The sequence below is a fragment of the Struthio camelus genome, chromosome 13, assembly GCF_040807025.1.
Source record: "Struthio camelus isolate bStrCam1 chromosome 13, bStrCam1.hap1, whole genome shotgun sequence".
Lineage (NCBI taxonomy): Eukaryota > Metazoa > Chordata > Aves > Struthioniformes > Struthionidae > Struthio > Struthio camelus.
The window spans coordinates 15,783,010-15,802,385 of NC_090954.1; the positions used below are offsets into that span (position 1 = coordinate 15,783,010).

The window sequence follows — 19,376 nt, forward strand, 5'->3', positions numbered from 1 at the left end:
TATTTATAATAAGAAATCAGTAATAAATAATCAGGAATAAGTAAACTAGAGAGCTACTGCAATTCAATGTGAATTCAAAAGCTAAAATTTCAAACATTTTCTGTAATATAGATGACAAATTACAGATAAAGTTTTTTTTAACTGTAGTATGATGACAACAACATGAAGCCAGTTTACAGACCAATTTACAGTACTAACGTGAGACTCCAATGTCGATGGCTTTTTTTATTTTCTTGCTCTGAGTCTGGAAGGTGAAGTTCTATTTCCTTTTTTTAAGATGTAAAGTGAACTTTGAGTGGGGGGAGGAAGGAAATGACAGTAGATGTGCATGGAGTTGTTACCTTAGTGTTTGTGTCATTCAGAAGAAATGCGGAAAAAATATGTACTAAGTAGTACAAGTTACTACTGATATTTTTAATAGAATTTTGACCTTAGTGAAAGGAAATTACATGTCGGTAGCTTATTACAAGAGAAGTTTGGGTATCTATCTTCTAAGAAGGCAGAAAGTGGCTGAATTTTTTTAGATGTACGTTTTTTGGCCTGTAAGTAACAGTTGTCTGCCATAGATTCATAGGGTACATGAACTTTATTTGTTGGACTTCTACTCGATCTTCTGATTTCTGCTTTCACTGCATTTTGATTCCTGTAGCAACAGGGGCTTTTCCTCTTGGCTCCCAGTTAAACTGTGTTAAAGAAGCCAAGCTGCCCTGGAGAGCAGGTGAAGACGAGTGTGTGCATAGTCAAAGCCTGTCTTGGGCCCTCGTTCTTATGCATCTACTTACCTTGAGTGTTATTATTAAAAAGATGTTAGGCACATAAATTTTCTGCCTTTGTGGGGGTGAAAATATCACAGTAAAAGCTTTATATAAACATTCATGTTGCTCCCTCAAATACTTGTATTTAAAAATTAAACTTATCTTTATGTTCAGAGGATAAGTACTGTTATGCACAGCAATTGCCTTCTCAGAGGAAGTTTTTTTTTTTTTAGATGGGATATACCAATTGCCCTTTTCCTGAAGTTAATTGAAAAAGTAAATGAAATTCTCTATAGCAAAACGATTTCTTTCTATGAAACACTTGCTGGAGGTACATGGGTGGTATTTCTTAGCTGCTAAGTAAGGTATTTTGGTCTAATTGTGAAGTTTCCCTTTACAAAGGGCAGGATCTGGTGCTTCATTTAACGCGAAGGCCAGCTCTCTGCCTTCACTCGGCCAACTTGCTAATAGTAAACCTCTTCAAAGAGAGGCGAGGGCTCGATAACGCAGCATCACCTCTGCTGGACTTGGGCGCCGCCTTGCTGCGGGGGGGGAGGGGGGAACGCGGCAAGGCGGCGGGGGACCCCTCGCGCCGGCCGGGCCGCGCCGCGCCGCGCCGCGCTCAGCTCGCGCGCCCTTCCCGAGGACGAGCAGCTGCGAGCTGCCGCCCCGCCCCCGCGCAGGCCCGGCCCCGGCCGCACTGCCCCTTTAAAGCCCAGCTCGGCCCTGGCCCCGCAGCCGGCGGGCACGCGGCGGCGCCTGCGCCGCCTCCGGCCGCGGGCCAATCAGGGCGCGGCGCGGCGCACGGCACGCTGCCTTCCCCCCTCCCCCCCGCGGCGGCCGCGGCCCGATGGGGCGGGGGCCGAGGCGGGAGGCGCTGGGCCGGGCCGGCAGCGCGAGCGGAGCGCAGCGGAGCGCAGCGGCCGCGGGAGGAGGCGGCGGCGGCGGCGGCGGCGGGGCCCCGCGCCGCGGCCATGGTCGGCCGCGAGAAGGAGCTGAAGATCCGCTTCGTGCCGGGGCGCTGCGAGCTGGTGGAGGTGAGCGGCGGGGCCGGCTGCTGCCGCGGAGGCGCGGCCTGGCGCAGGCCGGGCGGCCTCAGCCCTGGCCGCGGCCCCCGTCCCGGTCCCGGCCCCCGGCGGGGCCGCTCCCGGGGGCCGCGCAGCCCCCGCGGCCGCCAGCGGCAGGTGCTGCCCGCCGGGCTGCGCGCCCGGGGCTTTCCCGGCGGCGGGGGCCCCGCGCGGGGCGGGGCGGGGCCGGGCCGGGCCGCCGCGCGGTGCTGATGCGCAGCGCAGGGCGGCCGCGCTGCCCGCTCGCTGCGAGCGAAGCCTGGCCGTTTTTAGCAGGGACGGACGTCCAACGCGTGGGACGCTTTTTTTTGTTTTGTTTTTAATTCCCCTCTACATGTCACAGGATTTGAATAACTTGATGTCTAGCTGCACGGTTTTTTTTGCTTTGTAGCACAAAATTAGGTCTGTTAAGCCCGCTTGTTGACCCTCGCTTAATTTTAGCGTCCCGTACACCTAGATAAAGTTAATTTATTTGTAATAAAGCATATTTTACAGTAATTCCCCAAGTAATTGTTTTTATTTAAATAAATTTTATTTCACTCTATTCCATTTTATTGCTGATAATTTTCAACAGGTGTAGTTTTTAACTACTGCAATTGTAAGTGTTTGAAGGGTATGTTAAACGTATAGCAACTTCTTGTCAAGGTCAATATGTATATTCACTTTTTAGTACGAGACTCAGGAAAATCTCGTGGTTCTTTGGTAGTTTTTTATTCCAGGGGATGATGATGTCATAGCTGAATGAAGAACTCGGTTTTGGCAGTGACTTCCCTGTTCTGTTACGTGTTGTTGGGGAATTTTTTATTTTGGTCGTTATCTATCATGTTTTAAAACTCTGTTATCCCAGTAGCTCCTGCTTCTAGTGAACATTGCTTAAAATTGAAACTTTTTGCATTCGTCATGATTTTGTACTGCCAATTTCCTGATTGTGTGTTTGGTCTTTACACAGAACTTAAATACTTACATCTCAGTTTTGATCTTGAAACATGTGATACTTGATTTTTTTTTTAAATCATATTTGATACTTGAGCAGTATCTACAAAGTAATCTTAGGTTTCTTAAATACTGCTTTTTCACCTTCCGTTCAGTGTTATTGCTTGCATATTCTTTTCCTGCTGTGAATGAGACTGCTAAGAGCAGTTCCTCTCGTTTTGACTTCAGCCTCCTGTTAAGAAATCAGATTATCCCCTAGCTAGGGCTTCGAATTTCATTTTCGTTGCTTTAATCCTCAGGGAATATCGAACAGCTGATAAAACACGACAGAGTTGTCTTTACTTTATTGTAGAGCTCAAAAATTGTGTATTTGGGTGGGAGTGTTATTCAAAATTAGGTGCTAATGGAACTTCTTGGGTATTACAAGGTGATGACTTTGAATGGGATTGACTGCTTCGGAGTTGAGGAACATGACTAAAAGATACGTTAGCTAGGCTAATCTGAGTAAGAACTTGTATTTCTTAAAGCTGTAAAACTCACAGGTAAAAGAGTAACATTCAAATTCTAGAATGTTCTGTATTCTTTACATATAGTCTACTGTCTATAAAATAGTCTTATTGTCTATACAATAACTGGAAATTGGTCTTTAGGTGTACTTTCTAGCTTGTTAGATTAACAGGTAAAAGTGGTCTGATGTTTGAATTGCATTATGTTATTAATATTCCAGTCATATTTAAGGAAAAACGTTGTAAATTAACAAAATACAGATGCTGCACTATATGTAGTTTCAGTGAAGTACAGAGGCTATAAGATAGTAGCTGTAGTTTTTTTGCCCCTTCTTCTGGGGGCTTTGCTGGTTTAACTTTCTTCAAGATGGAACAAGTTATAGGAATTACATTTTTATTTTGTAGGAATTAAGTCATTAACTATTACGGACAGTCTTGCGGAGGTGTGGTGCTCCGTACCCGTGCAGGTGGGCAGCGGCCTCGGGAGCGCCGACTCTCGGGGCTCTGCGGACGCGGAAGCTCTGTCGGCTGCGGTCCCCAGGTCTGGGGGAGGCTGTCGTACCGCGAGGCTTTCTGTGAAGGAGCAAGGCAACGCTTGAGGAAAGGGTTAATCTGCAGAGGTTTTCTATTTCATGATCGCTTGACTTCTGGCAAGGTGGAATAATTTCCACGGGTAGTGACTATGTTTTGAATTTATGGGAAGCATCTATCACTTATCTTGGCCACCCAGAGGCAATTAACCAAAATCTGTTAGTCTTGCAGAGAAGGGCAACAGGACACAAACCGCGTGTAACGTGGTAAAAGTCATGATTGTGTTCAGTTCACACTGTGCTGTTAACATAATACCTTATTTTTGACATATAGAATAAACGAACTTAGATAAATGCCATTGTTTAGGAGTAACAGATTTTACAAGTGACATGTTTTTGCCATTTGCTGCTATTTGTTAAAAATTTTCTGTGAATCTTTTTGTGAACCTGTCAACTCTTTTGTGCAACGAGTCGTTGATGTTTATTAGTGGACACCTCTAGCTATAGAAGCACTATCCTATGACAATCTGTACAAAGTCTGCCAAGATAAAAAGTACATGAAAAAATAAATCAGTGCTTGCATGTTCTTGCTTATGCTCTTGAGAGAAACTTGGACAGCCTTAAAAATAGTGAATAAACTTGTGTTTTGAGGTAAAATTGACTGGGGAGATTATATATAACTTTTTAAACACCGCTTGCTGTAGTTTGTCATTTTGCTGAAACAGTCCGGGTAAAATTACTAGTTTTCATCTGATACTGATGGGAACAAGTTGTCCAAAGCTTTATACCAGTAGAAAATACATGCAATGTCCTGAGAACTTCAAGCAATTGTTTTGGGATAGGCTGTTTCCATAACGCACCCCACCGTGTACCCGTGTGGAAGAAAGCTTTCTGACGTTAAGGGTGAGGGATGACAGCAGCTTAGAAGCAGCTTCTGTTGCTTCCTGTGCAACGGTCAAAAGGCAGTGGTGCGCTGCAGCGCTGAAGTGCTCAGAGGTTAGTGTGTTGTTAGAACTGCATAGCCAAGAACCGTTACAAAAATATAACCCATTGTCACAAATTCATCTTGTTTATGATGTGGTCAGGAAATCCCAGGTTAGTGGATTCTGTACATGTGAAATTTTGTTCTGTGTTTACATATGAGCGTATGCAGTTATTTTTGTTTTTAGCAGACTCTCCTGCCGTGATTCATGCAGAAGGAAGGCATACAAGGAAAATTAAAATTGTGCAGCCAGCCCTGAATCTTATGTTTCCTGTCTTGAGAACGGGATGATCTGCTGGGGGCAGGGAAGACCAATGACCTTTGTGTAAACTGATACATATGCAGTTGTCTCAAGCACTGAATGTGCTGTACTTGAAGTAAAGTTTTCACATGATGTGCTGATGGAGAGTTCATATAATCGGATCACTGTGGGATGCTTCTTGTAAAACTAAGAAGAGAGAGCTTCATCTTGGTTTAGGCCAACACGTTGGTCTAAAAATAATGATGAATTCTTGTTCTATTTAATAATAAAATTCAGATCTTTAAATTTCATGGTCATTGTTGATAGGCCCAGGGAGAGGTGTACTGCGGATGTTGCAGCCTCTGCTGGGCACAATCTATCCAAAATAAATGATTGCAGCGTATAGGCGCTAAATCTTCAAAATATGTTGGGTCGATTTTCAGAAGACATCAGCTCCCTCATTTCAATTTATAGAGTTATCAAATTCTGATAAACTTTAATTTATGTCCTTTGAGTTTGTCTTCATTAGTGTTTGTTGGGTTTGGGTTTTTTTTTGGGGGGGGGGGGGGAGGAGGCTACCCCCATAGAAGTAAATTAGCTTCCTGTTTGAGTTCCGTGTTTAGTACCTTCAGGAATATGCATAACTACTTTACTCAGTACAGTATCCCTGCTCCCATGTGTTAGTGTTCCATGAGACACTCAATCCAAAATACTTATGTAGTAAAGAAAGCTATTTAATACAGTTGCACTGACTGCAGCCTTGCTTGCTTTTTAAAAAAAAATCTCAGCAGTAAGTAACAGTAGAAATAAAATGTTCTGTTCTTGTTTCCCTAGGAAGATGTTGATATTCCCAGTAGGCGAGTTTTGATTACTGGTGCTACGGGACTTCTTGGCAGAGCTGTGTTTAAAGAATTCAATGGAAACAATTGGAACGCAGTTGGCTGTGGATATAGGAGAGCTCAGCCCAGATTTGAACAGATTAATCTTCTGGACTCTATTGCAGTTCATGACATTATCCATGATTTTCAGGTAAGTTTCTGGAGTATGAAGTAGGTGGCTAGGGTAATTTATATGTTTCCTAGTAATCAGTTTATAATGCTGTCTGACAGTTCTTGTAGCTTTAGTGGAGGTAGTGCTGTGACAGAGCTCTGAAAAATCAGAGGCAGCTGCCCCTTCTTCCGTATCTAAGGTATAGATTTGCTCTGTAGGTGCAAATTGTTCTGAACTTTGCTTATCACAACCATACATACAGCAGGTACCACAAAATGTGTGTCAGTACACATGCACTGGTAGTTGAAAGAAAAAGATAAACATGTTAGTATGAAGTAGTTCTTCTGATGCTGAAGAATACCTGAACACAGCATCATATAACTGCATATTTTGCTTGCAGTACAGTAAGAAATACACTGCATTTTCAACCAAACTTGTAAGGGGAATATTTCAAACCTGAAATTTATGATTGTGCAGAGAACCACTCTAGAAAAGAGCTTTAAGTATCTTGTTAATAGTCTGCATGTGTCAGATAAGCCACGTGTAAATGATTTGTCTAAAAATAGTTTACTTAATGCCTCTTTTTTTTTTTTTTTTTTTAAGTACACTTATGTGTGGCAGGATGTTGTGTTTTCCTATGTTTTCTATTATGCTGAGTTTAGAAAAAATCTTTCTGTAAGATTGAAGTTACTGAAGATTGTGATTGCAAAACTAACGATCCAGGCTTTTTTGGTATTTTGATATGAAATCTTGAAGCAGCTTGATTCAGTTTCATTTCCTAAGGAAAACACACTCCTCAGAATACCATAATTAAAAATAATGGTGGTACTTTTATTACTTGTCACAACTTAGTGAAATGCTTCTTTGTCTGAGAGAGCTGATCTCTAGAGTTAAGGTGCAATTGCAGTATCTTGACAATGTTCCTTGTTTAAAATTAGTTTTTAATTTCCAGCCTCATGTTATAGTGCATTGTGCTGCTGAGAGAAGGCCAGATGTTGTAGAAAGTCAACCAGATGCTGCTTCTCAGCTCAATGTGGCTGCTTCAGGGAACTTAGCAAAAGAAGCAGGTAAAGAGACCACCTCATGGATTTATTTTCTTGTCAGGACACTTCATTTATTTATACAGGAACATAAATATGAATAGTTGCTTAAAATGCTAAGTGTCATTTTTTGCTAGTAGTATGCAGTCGGTCCTTTTTCTGTTAGGATAGTGGCGTGTGTATGTGGAGGGTCAGTGAACAGACAAACAGAGGGAATGATTAGGGCTAGAAGAGGGGGTATTTTGGAGCGTTATTTGAAGGTTTATTGAGATTCCAACAAGACGTGAATTAAGATGAACTCCGTATGAACGTTTTCTTCCTAGCTGGGATTGGAGCATTTCTGATCTACATTAGTACAGACTATGTATTTGATGGAACAAGTCCTCCTTATAAAGAGACTGATGCACCAAATCCCTTGAATTTGTATGGTAAAACAAAACTGGAAGGTGAAAAGGCGGTCCTGGAAAATAATGAAGGTAAGAATACACTTGGAAAATTTTGGTACAGGTTTCCCATACTTTTCATACTTAGTTGTATATTAGCTCAAGATTCATAAGACAGTATAACATAGTAGTAACAGTGTAAAACTATGGAAACGAGATTTAGAAAAGAATGTAATTAGAAGTCGTTCTACTTGCCTGTAGGGGTTTACTATTGCTTATAGGTTACTGTAGCTTTATTTCTTACTGTTTGTGCTGATTGTCATTTGCCTTGTTAGCCTCTGCTGATGGATGTTCTCAGGCCTTTGATGATACATTTTATTTTCCTTTAAAAATAGTTAATTTAAACTAGGCAATGTGTTTAATGGCACAAACTTAACAGCAGCTATACATTAAGTGCAGTAATGAAGGGGAATGTATTGTAATCATTAAGGATGTATGTTTATCTTAAGGAAGAACACTTAGGATTGAATAATAATGCAGATAAAATCAGCGTACGTTCTTGCTGCTATTCTTTTGCTTTTCTCCCTGGTCTCCAGGCTGTCCACTTTATTTTCATCCACCTAGCTTACTACACTCCTAGTTCTAACATTTCTTAAAAGATTAGTAACGTATTTCATTTTTAAGCAACTCTTTTTTTTTTTTTAATTTGATTTAATTTTTTTTTTTTTTATTAAAATTGGCATTCAAAATATACACACAATTTTTAAAAGTTTGCCTAATAAATAAAAAAGCTTAGGACTGAATGTGTTAATTTGAATTTAAAACTCATCTCTTAAAGGGGAAGATTAATCGTTTTCTAGTTAGCATGTTGTCAGATCTGATCTTCAAATCTAGTTTTCATTCACAGATTGTAAGAAAAGAAGCATTTCTGGTTTTTCAATGAATTTGAAGAAAATAGTCTCTGTGCACCTGCAGAAGAGGCTGCTAATGCGAAAAGTCAATATAATACTCACACTGTAATCCTGCTCTGCCTAACTAGATAATTGAACAATTCATAAATTGCTGTGTGCTCTTTCACTAAGTAAATATATGCTATCTTTGGAAACGATAGGCCTTAATATAGGTTTGTCGTTACTATTAAGAAACTTTTTAAACTTTTACAAACTTTTAAAAATTTCTTCAATGGAAAAAATCTTATTTAAGGAAAAATCAATTTAAATGAGAAGTATTCACTCCACCTCTTATTTAAATATCACCTCTGAATTTAACTGTGATGCTGTTTGCTCCCTCTTCTAAATTGGTAGTGAAGATAAGACTGCAACAAGTTCAAATACATGTGGGTATCTTGCTGGATCCTTCCCCCAGCTCAACACTTCAGTTTTGTTTCATAACCTTTTTGAGCATGGTTTCAGGCAGTAATGGTTTGCAGCAGTGGTGTTACTAACAGAAGGAGTTTTGAGATGGTGCTGAGCAAGATACTTGAAACTCTCAATTCTGTTCTTTCATTAAAATGTAGGTATGTTACATGCATTAGTCTTCCAGCCATTAATTTGCTAATACGGTACAGACAGGATTCAGTCTATCAAAAATCTGCAGTTGTGCAAAGATCTTCCCTAGTAATTTCTGTTACGCAATGTAAGAAGCTCTGCTAATCGTTTAGTGTATTTTATTTTGCTTAGGAGGGGTTGCCACTTACGTTTAGTACTCATGCTCATAAAACTAAAAAGCTTCAGCAGGTCTTCAGAACTACTGGTAGTGAAGCTTATGTCCTTTTCAAGTCTGAGATCACTCTCTGAGAGCCAAAAGAAGGTTGTCCTTTTCCCAGCTGGTGAATACTTCTACACATTCAGCCTGGAGAAGAGAAGATTGAAAGACGATCTCATAAACGTGTATAAGTATCTGAAGGGGGTGTGTCAAGAGGATGAGGCCAATCTCTTCTCCATGGTGCCCAGCAACAGGACAAGAGGCAACGGGCAGAAACTGAACCACAGGAAGTTCCACCTAAACCTGAGAAAAAACTTCTTCACAGTGAGGGTGGCAGAGCGTTGGAACAGGTTGCCCAGAGAGGTAGTGGAGTCGTCTTCCCTGGAGATATTCAGAACGCGCCTGGATGTGATCCTGGGCAATATGCTCTAGAGGTCCCTGCTTGAGCAGGGAGGTTGGACTAGATGATCTCCAGAGGTCCCTTCCAACCTAAACGATTCTGTGATTCTGTGAAATATTCTAAAAGAGAAAATTTAAGCAATATATAACATGAGGAGGAACATACTTGTTGTGTGACTAAATAACAGTTTTTAGAGCAGCAGGAACCCCATGTCATGGCTTTTTTTGTATTTGTTTTTCTTGTGTGAGTACTTGTCTCTTTTTATTTTTCTGTAGAAATAATTTGTGTTAGCTTTTCTTATTGTCTTTCTAATACTCATAGCATTTTCCTACAGATTCTTAAGAATTGCAATGATTAGGTGAATCCTACTTTAATTAGAGGATGGACAAATTTTTTTAAGTGAAAATACCTGCCTTATGCCTCATGAATGTTTATTAAGCCCTTCTTGGATTTCCCCTCAAACAGGCTTTTGTGTCTTCATGACTGAGATGTAGTAATATAACCTAGCCTTTCATAAAATGTCCTTCTCTTTGCACTTGCTTACTGTCAGTTTCTTTTCTCAATTCACTCTCCTGAAATCTAATGTTATTTGCTGCTGTGCTTTGAACCTATTCCTTAATTGTTACGTTTATCGATTCCAAGGTTCTCTTTGTTCTGGTAAATAATATCCTGAACATCATCCTGTATGCCGGGGATTTCTGCGTGCTTGCTGAAAAATCCTGGTCTCTAATTGATGCCTGAATACAGTCATTTGTAATTGGTGAAATTTGGGATTCTACCCAAACTGGCTGGAATTGAATTGTGTGAGTTCTTGTTCCTGCCCTTACCCAGGGGAGCAGAGAATGCTGGAGAACGCATCCAAAAAGTGCTGGCGCTTTTTTTTTTTTTTTTTTTTTCTTCCTTCCCCTCTCTTCTTTTGTGTTAATGAAAGCTCATTCAAACTGTGGAAATCAAAGGTAATACATGTGAATGAATTCATATAAGCTTACTGTTTATAAATTGTTTTCGTTGAGCTAAACTCAAAATGATAATCTGAGGACAAACATAGTACTTGCGTTTTCTTTTTGATTTGTACATGCATAATATCACCAGGATGCTTCTTTACACTTTCAAAACATCCTTCAGGTTATGTTACAGCATTCATACCTATTCATAACACTGCTAATACTCTTAAAATATTCTTCCTTTTAGATGCTGCAGTACTTAGGGTTCCTATCTTGTATGGAGAAGTAGAAAGACTGGAGGAAAGTGCTGTGACTGTTATGTTTGATAAAGTCCAGTTCAGTAATAAATCGGCCAACATGGACCACTGGCAACAAAGATTTCCTACTAATGTCAAGGATGTAGCAGCTGTTTGTAGACAACTAGCAGAGAAGAGAATGCTGGTAAGAAATTGAAGAAAAAAGCCTCTTCAGGCTAAAAACAGAGTTCCTGTCTTTGTTTCTGAAAAACTGAGAACTGTATATAACCTGGATTATTCTTCCTATTTCTGGAACAATTTGGAAGGGGTAGGGAGGGGTGAAATATCTGCACAACAACAGTACCTTCCCTTTACATGGCTGTGGTGTTACTCTCATTTTTTTAAACAAAAGCGGGAAGAGTGACAGGACAGATCAGTCTGAAAACTTATGTTTTTTCTAATATGCAGGAGAGAAAAGGAAATACCTAGCCAACTCTTAATATGCCTTCTAATATGCCTAGCCTTCTAATATGCTCTTTTTGACTAAAAAGGCGTATGTTATTTTGGTGATTGTGTGCAACTCACGAAGATGTCCTTGAATGTTTTGTCAAGAAAATTGAAGTAGCAAAGATGAGCCATTAAACTTGAATATTTTATTGCATTTATTCACTACAATATTTTAAGATCACTACTTTTGTGAAGGAGGAGGAGGAAAAAAAAAAAAAAAGTCCCAAATTGTGGTTGGTATGCTCTGAGTACTTGTTATTCCTGAGAGCTGTTTGCCAGGTTTAATTTGCTGTTCGTGACGATAGCCTTTCTGCTGTCGAAATGTTGTTTGAAATAAACCAGTTATCTTGCACACTTTCTCTACTCCAAACTGGAGAAAGCAGGGGACAAGTCTGTAACGAGTGTAACTTTCAGCATTTCCCACCTCTTTGAGAAGTGACTATCTAAAGCTGGCTTGTAACTTTCAACCTTTGTACTAGCAAGATTATGCTACAGTTAAGTGGCAGGCTAATAAAGGTAATATAAGGTAAATTAATTGTAGTTTTGATGACAAACACAGTAGTGAGATCCATTCCGTCTCTGTTTCTTTGTGTGTATATATATAAACACATATGTGTGTCTGTATATGTCTGTGTATATATATATTTCAATATGTGTGTGCATATGCATGTGCATATATTTTTTTCCCCCTCTAAATACGTTAAAACAGACCTCCACACGCACATTGTGGGCATGGGGCTGTGATCTGTAGAATTTTCAGGTTATCATTGAGAGCTTCTGTGGTATCTTTTGCATTTGGCTTAGAGTAAAAGAATAATATAGAATAGCTGAATTCCTTCTCCCGGCTGTTTAACCTGGGTTGGTTGGTTTTCCTGCCATTCATGCTACACAAACCAAGCTGTTTCTGAAAAGTGAGGTCAGATATATGTAATACCAGTTTCCAGTCTCATTCCCTAATCAAGTGTACTCTGCAAATACGCGAGTCATCCCCAGAACATTTCAGTGAGGTGATGTAACACGCCTGTCAGAACAGGGTCTTGTCGGAAGCTTGGTCTGCCCACATTCTTGCACAGGAATCAGTCTGAGGGCTAGCTGCGCTTCTTCACTTGTGATTCTCATTTCTTCCTAGGACCCATCAGTAAAAGGAATATTTCATTGGTCTGGCAATGAGCAGATGACTAAGTATGAAATGGCATGTGCGATTGCAGACGCTTTCAACCTTCCCAGCAGCCACTTGCGACCAGTAAGTGTACGAGCTGTAGAAAGATGGATGTACTTTATCATTTCAAGAAGTAGTGGCTATACAGGAAAGCTGCCTCTTCAGGATCATTGAATGTTTATGTCCAGCACAGCAGATATATTGCTGAGGATGCCATTTGGTATCTAACTCAGGAAAACAAAAGCTACTTTGACCTACTGGATTATGAAAATTACTTAGTCAGTAACTGGATTATCAGTCTTTTGTGTAATGGCCTTTCTGCAGAACAGTTCCCCTTCGCAGTGAATAGATCTGTTTTTCCTTGTCATCTTTTTGTCCTTAAAAAAGCTTACAGATTCACAGAGTGTTAATTTCAAGGTAGGAATCTTTAAGAACTTTTCAGAGTCCAGATTTATTTCTGAATTCGTGCACTTAAAACCGTCAAATCATTTTACTTTGCTTAAAACAGACACTTGGCTTGCAGTAGTATTGACAATCAAAAAATAAGATTAATTTAAAAGACATACTGATAGTGTTATTAGAATTTAACATTATATTAAAATTAAGTTTTTCTTTGGATACAAAATAAATTCCTAGGATTCTGAATTTGCAAAAGTTGGAACTAATATGTGGCTTGGAGGAGGGAGAGAAAAAGAATGCAGAACAGTAAGTTAGTCTAATTTCTCTCTGCCTCCCAAAACGAAATTATCTAAGTATATTGATTAAGGCATGGTTCTGTCAATGTTTTTAGGGTATGTTTTGCCTCTTGAGTATGGTCATAGGGCAGTAATAGGAACAAAAGGTAGAGGAGCATAGGTAGTGAGCAGTAATCGAGTGAGGAAGAAATTAACGACTTAAAACTTTACATCTTTGTGCTGGATACCTCTCTCTCTCTCAAAATGAAGTTAACCGTAAAACATGCCATATGGGGTGGGGGGAACGATACAGCATACCCATGCAGAAAATTGTGAATGGGAACTTCTAAATGAGTTTCTTTTTTCCTGCCATTTTTAGCTTTTTCTTTATTTGTTTCTAAGATTACTGATTGCCCGGTTTTGGGTGCTCTTCGTCCAAGGAACGCTCAGCTAGACTGCTCCAAGCTGGAGATGCTGGGGATAGGTCAGAGAACGTCATTTCGAGCTGGGATCAAAGAATCACTTTGGCCTTTCCTCGTTGACAAGAGATGGAGGCAGACAGTCTTCCATTAGTTTGTAACTTTTTTAGTAAAAGTATGGTATGTGGCACTTTTTTAAAAGAAAAAAAAAAGAATAGTTTTGTATGAGTGTTCTTAAATTGTGACATTTATGAGTTTTCATTTAATCAGGTAAACATATGGTCTTGCACTAGTGAAATTGTTAGCCTAAAAAGAAGTTCAGTGACAAAAACTGAGCCTGTTTGAAGTCTTGGATCTTTCCTTCCACTCGTACCAGTCTATCTATTCCTAGTGAATTATAGTTCTTGATAATCGGTACCATTTGATACTAAGAAAGATTTGGATCATCTGTAGACTTCCTTTTGGCTAAAATATGCTGTTGATGCTTAAGGTCTGTGCTCTTGTTATATATATGGTTTCTCTTCATTAAAAGACATGGTCAGTTACTTTATCACCAAAAATCTGTGAGTTTTTGTTTTTAACTTTTGAAGGTGTTCTATTGAAGTTACAGTTAAATGTTTGTTTCGCTTGAGCTCTGATCAAAATGTTTTTAGAAAAGTGAAACTTTATTTTTGCAATTATTAAGCGTACTTTTTATGCTTGAAATATCAGAATGTTCTGTATTTTGAATGCCTGCAGCTTCATATTTGTATAATACATGATATGCATCTGTTTTAATGATGACTTAAAAAAAAAAAAAAACTAGGAGATGGTGGGGAGCAAATAGTTTTGACCTTTGGGGGGGTTCTGTGGGGGTGTTGGGAGGCTTTGTTTTATTCTTTGGGGTTGTTTTTGTATAAAAGCATGAAGTATCTTTGTGGGGGGTAATATCTGAGATTAGATAGAATTAGTGGGAGGAAGACATTGCTAGTGAGATGTTAAATAAGTGAGGAAAGGTATTTCAAGAATTTATAGCACTGTAGCTTCTTTTGCACGGACTCTTGGATTTTGCACTGATGCAGCTTATTCTGTAACAGCAAAGTGCATATGTTGAAGACTTGCACCATAATAATGTAACCACAACAGTCTATAAGCAAACCTTTCATCTACTTAAGTCTAGTCCTTCATGTTGGGCGCTGTTCCCAATTAAAGTGAAGGAAGAACATGCCTTTTAAAGGATAGTCTTCATCTGAAGTTGTTGGAATCAACAATGTAAATGCTCGGAGATTGCCAGCAGATCATTAGCAAAACTATAAAAAGCTGCATTTTGATGATCTTTTATTTTTCTGAGATTGAAACAGGCTGGGGGGTGGGAGGGGGGAGAGAATGTTCAGTGTTTAATAAGAAAGGGCAGAAGCAGACCAACTAAAAGTCTTTTAAAGGTCAGCTTTCAATTCCATTCTTTTAAATTCCAACTGGCATATGGTAAGAGTTCACAATCCTGATTTGTTTTTCAGTCTGAAGTCCAGATGCGTACATGGTAACCTCTCTCCAAAATGATAATAAATATGTATTGCCAGCATCAGAAACAGTTGTTGATTCTTTCTTTCCTGTAAGGATTTGTTTACTCTGTCATAAGTATTTTTTAGTTCTTCTGGAAATCTCTGTGCCCTTTCAGTGATTTTCCCCCCCTCCCCCCCCCCATTCCAGGGTTAGAATAGGGTTTCTCTATCAGTGTGCCACTGCCTCAGGGACAAAATAAATGCATACACCAAAAAAAGGTGAAGAAAGTTTTGAAACCATGAGCCTGAGATCTCCTGTGCCTGAACATGAAGGTTCAGAGTACATCCTTTCCACCTGCAGGCAGCCTACTTTTTATTAAACTTGATATCTATGTATATATATATTTTTTAATTCACAGTAAATATGAACAGATATGAAAAATAAGGGGTGGGGTTAATCAAAACACAAAAAAACATTTTAAGGAACACTGAGGTAGAGAGTAGGCTTGCTATTCCAGTACCATTTTTTTCTTAGCATACATATCAGAAGTGTCAATATTTTATTAAAATTAAGTAAATCATCCTCTGAGTGGTGCTCATTTTATTTCATTTCCACAAAGGGAACATGTAAACATCTTCCTATTTTGAAGACAGGATATGCCATTCTGGGTTTGCTGCTTATGGCTAGTTCCACAAACAAAATGGGGATGTTACAGTACTGACCATGGCAGCATCTGATTTTATGCAACTAGTTCCCCATTGGACTCCATTAGCCAAAGAAAGGGATATATGAGAACAGCGTGCTTAGTAAGGAAGGAACTGTTACAAGGGATAATAAATGCTGTGTGGGTTTTTAGGCACACCTGAAATGAGACACCGTGTACTGGTTGTGAGGAAATATCTTCCGTAACTCAGGATTCAGTTTAGAAACCTTTCTTGGTATAGTTATCTTTCTCTGAAAACATATGGAAACTAATTTTTTGAGGGGGAGGTGGTTAAAGCACTTAGCCCTTTTTTATGAAAAGGGCTTTTTTCCAGGATGATATAAGACTATATCTTTCACCTACAGGAAGTGCCCTAACCATGCATTTCCTTCAACTGGAGTAGGTTTACTGGAACCGCATACGTTATTTTAAATTGAACAGTCCTAACAAAGGAAAAAGAGGACCTATTACTGCTTCCCTCTGAAAGGTAAACCACTTCTTAGGGAGGATTAGGGCATTTTACTGGGAAGGAGAGAATTGCAATTTTGAATTTTTCCCTCACACTGAGGAAATAATTGAATCCAAATCTGAATTCTCTAAACACTGAGCTGTGAAATGAAATTATATCCTTTACCTTTCCACCTGCCCTTGTTTGTTCAGTTTCCAGTGATGTGTTAAGAGAGCGGCAAGTCCTGCAAGTGACATTTGTCTTGGAGGACTGATTGATACTCTTGAGACTGAAACACAACCGTGCTACAGGAGCAGAATTTTGGAACTTGTGTCTTGAAAATGTTTGTAGCTTTCAGGTAGCTGAGATGGTAGCTGACCACTGATTTTTGAGGACCTAAATATGGGAGTTAACTATCAAAGTTTCCTGGTGGTCTTGATTCTTAAATATGGGGAGGTTCAACCTCATCCCCTCTTAAATTGAGACTAAACTTTCCATTTAATCCTAGGGCATGTTCTAGGGAACTTCCCTGGTTGAAAAAAAAAAAAAAAAAGGACTTCTTTTCTTGTTTGTTTGCAGAATCACTTTTGTATTATTTAGTAAAACATACAGTTTTTCAAATAGGAAGTAAAGGGTGGGTGGGCTGGAGACCTTCTGCATTCTAAACAGTGTTCTGACAACATTTTTGCATAAGGTGTTGAACAATATAACTTGACTGTAGTATTGCAGCTTCTTCCCTTCCCCAAAAAGCTAAGTAGTTTAGATCTATCTAAAGCCAATATTCAATAAAAACTGTATTCCCAGCTAGACCGCATTCCAAAAGTCTTGTTGCTGGTGCTTTTTAAAAAGGTGTCTGAGATGCAGTCATTATAATTCAAGATTTATTTGAAATTGCTAGGATAATCAACCTAAACATTTTTGAATTAAACACTGGCAAAAAATGGGTTAAATTGGTAGCTCCTTTCATTCATTACCTTTTACAGTGGGGCTCAAAAGTATAATCTAGGTTGAAACTTCACTGTGTTGGTCTTTTTGACTATGAGCTGTAGTGAAATTCTGCCTAAACTCTGGCAAAGAGATCATTAAAATCAAGCTGTTACAATTAAATATCTTGGAAGTCCTAAACCGAAATATTCATTCCCTTTGTACGAATGCGTGATAACATCTGGATTCCGTTCAGATGACAATGCACTTTATTTCAGTGTGTTCTTGATGTAATTTAGCAATATATATATATTTTTAGCAGCATATTTTTCTATTATTGTTCATATTTAGACTATACAAAATAACAAACTCTATCTGAATGTCATTGTTTTACTAACATAACCTGAAAGCTCTGATAGATTACGAAGGTGAAAGGTAAAAATGTTCTTAAATGTCCTATCTGTTCAACACAAAGCATTTCCTGCAAAGAAACATTACATTCTTAGTGTTTAAAAGGTGAAATTAATAGCTTTTTTATGCAACTTAAATAGCTACAACCTGATGCGACATGGTCCTGGGCAACCTGTTCTAGCTGACGCTGCTTGAGCAGGGGGCTTGGATCAGAGGTCCCCTTTCAACCTCAACTCTTCTGTGATTCTGTAATGAAATCAGTAAAAGTCTATCTTCTTTCGCTTAGATATATGTGCAAACTAAATACAGAAACAACAATTTCTTTTTAATTTTTTTTATATCAAGTCGAGAAATAAGGAATCGTTATGTCAAGGGTTGCAGTAGTAGAAAAATGTCCCCCCAAATAAAAAATAATCAATTCTGTCATTTCTGTGAAGGAAAGGCACAGTTATATCTTGTCAGAAAGAATTTGCATCTTAAGCATTAAACCTCTCCCTCCTCTTTAAAGATGAATAGGACTTGCTCTGGCGATTTTAATCTCCATTACATTTTCTTACTAGATAAACACTTTTCATGACATTTTCCTCCTTTGGCTATAGTTATCCAAGAGAGTGTCTGCAACTGACACTGTAATGTTAGAAACGCTTTTAGGCTGCATTGCTATTGAAAGAACTGTTTTACTTTTCCTTTCTCTGGCTTCGTGTTTCTGGCTCCATGGCTCTGTAGGTATTTGTGCAGCTGGATTGGTCAACAAGAGCCAGGGAACTGTTCCGCGTCAAAATCACTGAGCTTGCCTAAGAAAGGGTGTTTATGTGGAGAAGAAAGAATGGTGACTTTCTGTAGAAGCAGTCCAGTTTCTGCCAGATTAAAGTGATTGTGAAAGTACAGCATTATAAAGTTAGTCCTGCTTGAATCCTCATTCTAGGCTCATTTTGATATTTATATTCATCTAGTCCTTGCTCTCTGTCAGCTAAGGGGATGAAGAACAGAAAAGTTGCTATTTTTAAAGCCTCATTTTTTGCAGGCTGCAAAGATGCACTTTACTTAATCTTTGTATCTTCCAGGCCTTCTAAACCCAAAGGACAGATTTTTCATGAATGAAATTAAGTTTCTTATATCACCTATCCCTTTCTGACTTATTTCTACATAAAATTGAGATTAAGACCATAAAATTTTTCCCTAAACAAAACCAAATGTAAAATAAAGAAAACTGAACATAGCATTTTAAAACAAATAATTTCAGTACTTTTCACTGTCTCCACTGTTCTTCTAGGGAAATGTGGTATTAGAATTAAAAAAGTTAGTAATACAACTTATTTCTTCAGTTTCAACAAAGAACTAATTTGTTAACTGCTGTTGTGGCCTTTTTCTCACTTTTAAAGCTACTTTTATTAGCAAGGCTTTCTATCAGTGAGGTCCATTAATTTTTGTGCTCAGGGAAGAGTTTCACATCACATTGTTCAAACAATGACACAATTCTGTTTTTTAATTCAGTCCAAAGTCCCTTCTGGTGGATTGCTGGGCTGAAATACAGCAAAAAGGTTGTCAGCTTCACAGAGTTAACATTCTCTCACTTGACTCCATTTTGCTGTTACAGTTTGCTGTAAGTAACTTAAATGTGGATCAGTTCCAAAAACGGCATGTGCTGCACTGCACATAACTGATAAACTGAAAAGCCATCAAGGAAAGGTACAGACTTCTTATTAGACTAGTGAACTTAAAGCCATGAAGCAATATCCACTACCAATTTTCCAGAAAGTTGGGCTACTGTGAGTTCAATAAAAATCTGACGTTTTTCAGGAGTGAGTCATTTGAGGAAATTTCTTGGCTGTTTAGGGAAGCACTGAAATACGAAAGTGTTTACCTGTCAGTAGCAGTTCTGTAGCAGAAGTGCCGGTGATGTAATCTCCAAGGGCTTTTGTGCACAGCTGGACTTTC

The 19,376-nt window shown here is 39.0% G+C and overlaps 1 protein-coding gene across 1 annotated transcript; it reads left to right on the forward strand.

Moving 5' to 3' along the window:
• The first annotated feature begins 1,603 nt into the window (after nucleotides 1-1,603).
• MAT2B (methionine adenosyltransferase 2 non-catalytic beta subunit) lies at nucleotides 1,604-15,038 on the forward strand. The gene is made up of 7 exons (XM_068959982.1): nucleotides 1,604-1,792; nucleotides 5,849-6,043; nucleotides 6,957-7,071; nucleotides 7,368-7,520; nucleotides 10,723-10,916; nucleotides 12,348-12,461; nucleotides 13,454-15,038. Exons 1-7 carry the CDS (start codon nucleotides 1,730-1,732, stop codon nucleotides 13,622-13,624), a joined length of 1,005 nt encoding a protein of 334 aa, XP_068816083.1. The 5' UTR covers nucleotides 1,604-1,729; the 3' UTR covers nucleotides 13,625-15,038.
• Nucleotides 15,039-19,376: the final 4,338 nt, after the last annotated feature.